General features: G+C 41.4%; 1 protein-coding gene across 1 annotated transcript; it reads right to left on the minus strand.

Moving 5' to 3' along the window:
* Positions 1 to 331: 331 nt before the first annotated feature.
* Positions 332 to 1,599, minus strand: LOC110035411 (4-coumarate--CoA ligase-like 6; the record flags this gene model as incomplete). The annotated part of the gene is given in 1 exon segment (XM_020739643.1): positions 332 to 1,599. A coding segment is annotated over 1 exon segment (1,042 nt), but the record flags the coding sequence as incomplete, so codon positions are not given.
* Between the last annotated feature and the right edge of the window lie 871 nt (positions 1,600 to 2,470).

The following is a 2,470-nucleotide window of genomic DNA, read 5'->3' on the forward strand; positions in this document are numbered from 1 at the left end:
AAGTGTCCCATAAATAAAAATAAAAAAATAATACAAGATAGTGTGGGACAATTCTCGTCTTTATTTCAGCAAGTTAAAAAAAAGCACAGGAGAAGCTGATGTTTCTCATTATTATTATTATATTATTATTTGGCTATTTATTAATTTAAAACAACCAAGAAGGCCAACAAGCATCTGTTTGCTTGTGTTCAATTCCTGTAAAAATAGAAAATGAAGCTCAAAACATAAAAGCCTGCTCGGCACACTTAACCAACGAATCAAAACGAGCTTTTTAACAGGCGAATATAAAACTTTTGGGGAAGATGGAGTTTTTCAACAACTCATGTGATTACCTGAATGAAATCGACATGGGGAAATCTCCACAAGAATTCTTGTATCAGTTGCTTGCTCAGAGGAGCTGCACCAGAAGAGGCCTGCTTCAAGGATCTCAGATCACAGCCATGGGCATCTTGGGCCCTTATAAGAGCAGACATTATTGGCGGAACAACCGGAAAATGGGTTACTCGGTACCTTGTTATAGTTTCAGCCGCCTCCTTCGCATCGAACCTCTTCATCACCACAACCGTCGAGCCCAGAGACAGCAACCCAATGGAAAATAGAGAAAGACCGTACACATGAAACATTGGTATGGCAGCAAGGTATACATCCTTCCAACTCTCCTTCTTATACTGCGAAGCCTCGAACCGAACAAATAGCTCAACCATGGCGATCAAGTTACTGTGAGTTAGAACGACACCTTTACTGGATCCAGAGGTTCCGGAGGAAAAGAGTATCGCCGCGGTGTCGCTCTGCCGGATAGCTGGCCTCCAAGTAAGCCGAGGGCTGCTGGAAACAATCTTGTGGAAAACAGAGTAATGAGACGAATCATAGCTCAAGTCGTTGGGAACGGCGACTATCGGAACACCAAATTGGTCCAGAGCGGCAACTTTCTCCGATAAAGAGAATACTAGGGCTAAATGGAGGATGCTGCTCATTTGTTTCTGGATCTCTTTGGCGCTGCAGAGGGGGTTCATGGTTGTGATGACGGCGCCAAGGGAGAGAACGCCGAGGAGGATGACAGGAAGAAGAATGGAGTTGGGGAGGAGGATGAGGACGGCCTGTCCAGGGAAGACTCCAATGTCATGGAGTCCGGAGGCGATGCTATCAACCATGGAACGAAGTTCAGGGTACGAGATGGAGAGTCCTGATGCGGAGTCGATGAGGGCTGTTTCACCTCTGTGAGGCCTCGAGAAGAGGAAGGAGACCAAATCAAGAAAATCATCTTGAGGAAGGCATCTTGGGGTGTGCCTGCTGCTGTAGATTCCGGTTTCTGGGGAGAACCATTTTGGATGAGTGATGGATAAGCTTAGGCGACCGGAGAGAATTCCCTCCATGGGAGAGAAGGAGAGGTTGATAAATGGTGGTCTGTAAGTGCGTTTTAATTTCTCTGCTCAGTCTCGGGAGTGCGCGCGGCAATGAATCAGGAGGAGGGAGGGAGAGAGAGGTTGTCGTCTTCTTCTCTTCTGATAGGGAATTGTCCAATGTTGGGGGGATTTAAAATACGAAACGCAGAACTGTTAACGAGAAAACTCCCAACAACCTCCGGTTAGGTTTATTATGTTTGCTTTGGTCGCCTTAAAATTGAGCAACGTTGGGGTACCTACTCATTTGAGGATGCCCTAATTTGAGAAATGGTGAAATTTTTTCAAGGGGGGTTTACCCACATACCACTTAATATTTACCTATTTAAAAAACTAACATAAAAAAATATCATGTTTAATTGTATACTGCCTAAGTCTTCATAACTGTTCAATTTTATCACTTCATCCCTTTTTAACATACTAGTAAGCTTCTTCCAAGAGAATCCACATGGAACATAACTTTTCCATCCTTATCTCTTCATACAATCTATGGGTTGGGTTTCTCTTCTTACCTTCTTTTTAATTGTGACCTGGAGAAACCCCAAGAGCAATCAATAGATGGCATGATCTCATTTTCTTGAAGTGATGAAGACGAAGGTAGTTGATGCCCAAAATTACTGCGAAACAATCAGTCAATCCCACAAGTATATGGGTCAATCAAATAATATACGGATAAAGAGTTCATGTATCAATCTCACGAATAAAATTGTTAACTTTTCTAATAGGCGGAGTTCTCGTTTGTTATACCTCTAAGCTTAGTTAGAAGTGTTCAGATCTTCAGAACTGAAAGCTTCTAAAATCATAATGCATAAATAAGAAAAATGCATCAAATGTATTGTAGTTGTTTAAAGAAGAGAAATTCATACTTTTATGACACAGGTCTAGTGATTCATCATTATTTTTACTGCGAGTTCACACATTATTGTTCACAATAAAAAAACGTCCTCATTAGCATATGTACAGGTTAAAAGAGGTGTTAGAATTTTTATCACAGTAAATGATACTTAATCATGCAGCTTTTTTCAAGAATTCTCTAATCCTTTATCTTGGTTATAATCTCCTACTAGCAG

The sequence above is a fragment of the Phalaenopsis equestris genome, unplaced genomic scaffold (genome assembly GCF_001263595.1).
Source record: "Phalaenopsis equestris unplaced genomic scaffold, ASM126359v1 Scaffold197639, whole genome shotgun sequence".
Lineage (NCBI taxonomy): Eukaryota > Viridiplantae > Streptophyta > Magnoliopsida > Asparagales > Orchidaceae > Phalaenopsis > Phalaenopsis equestris.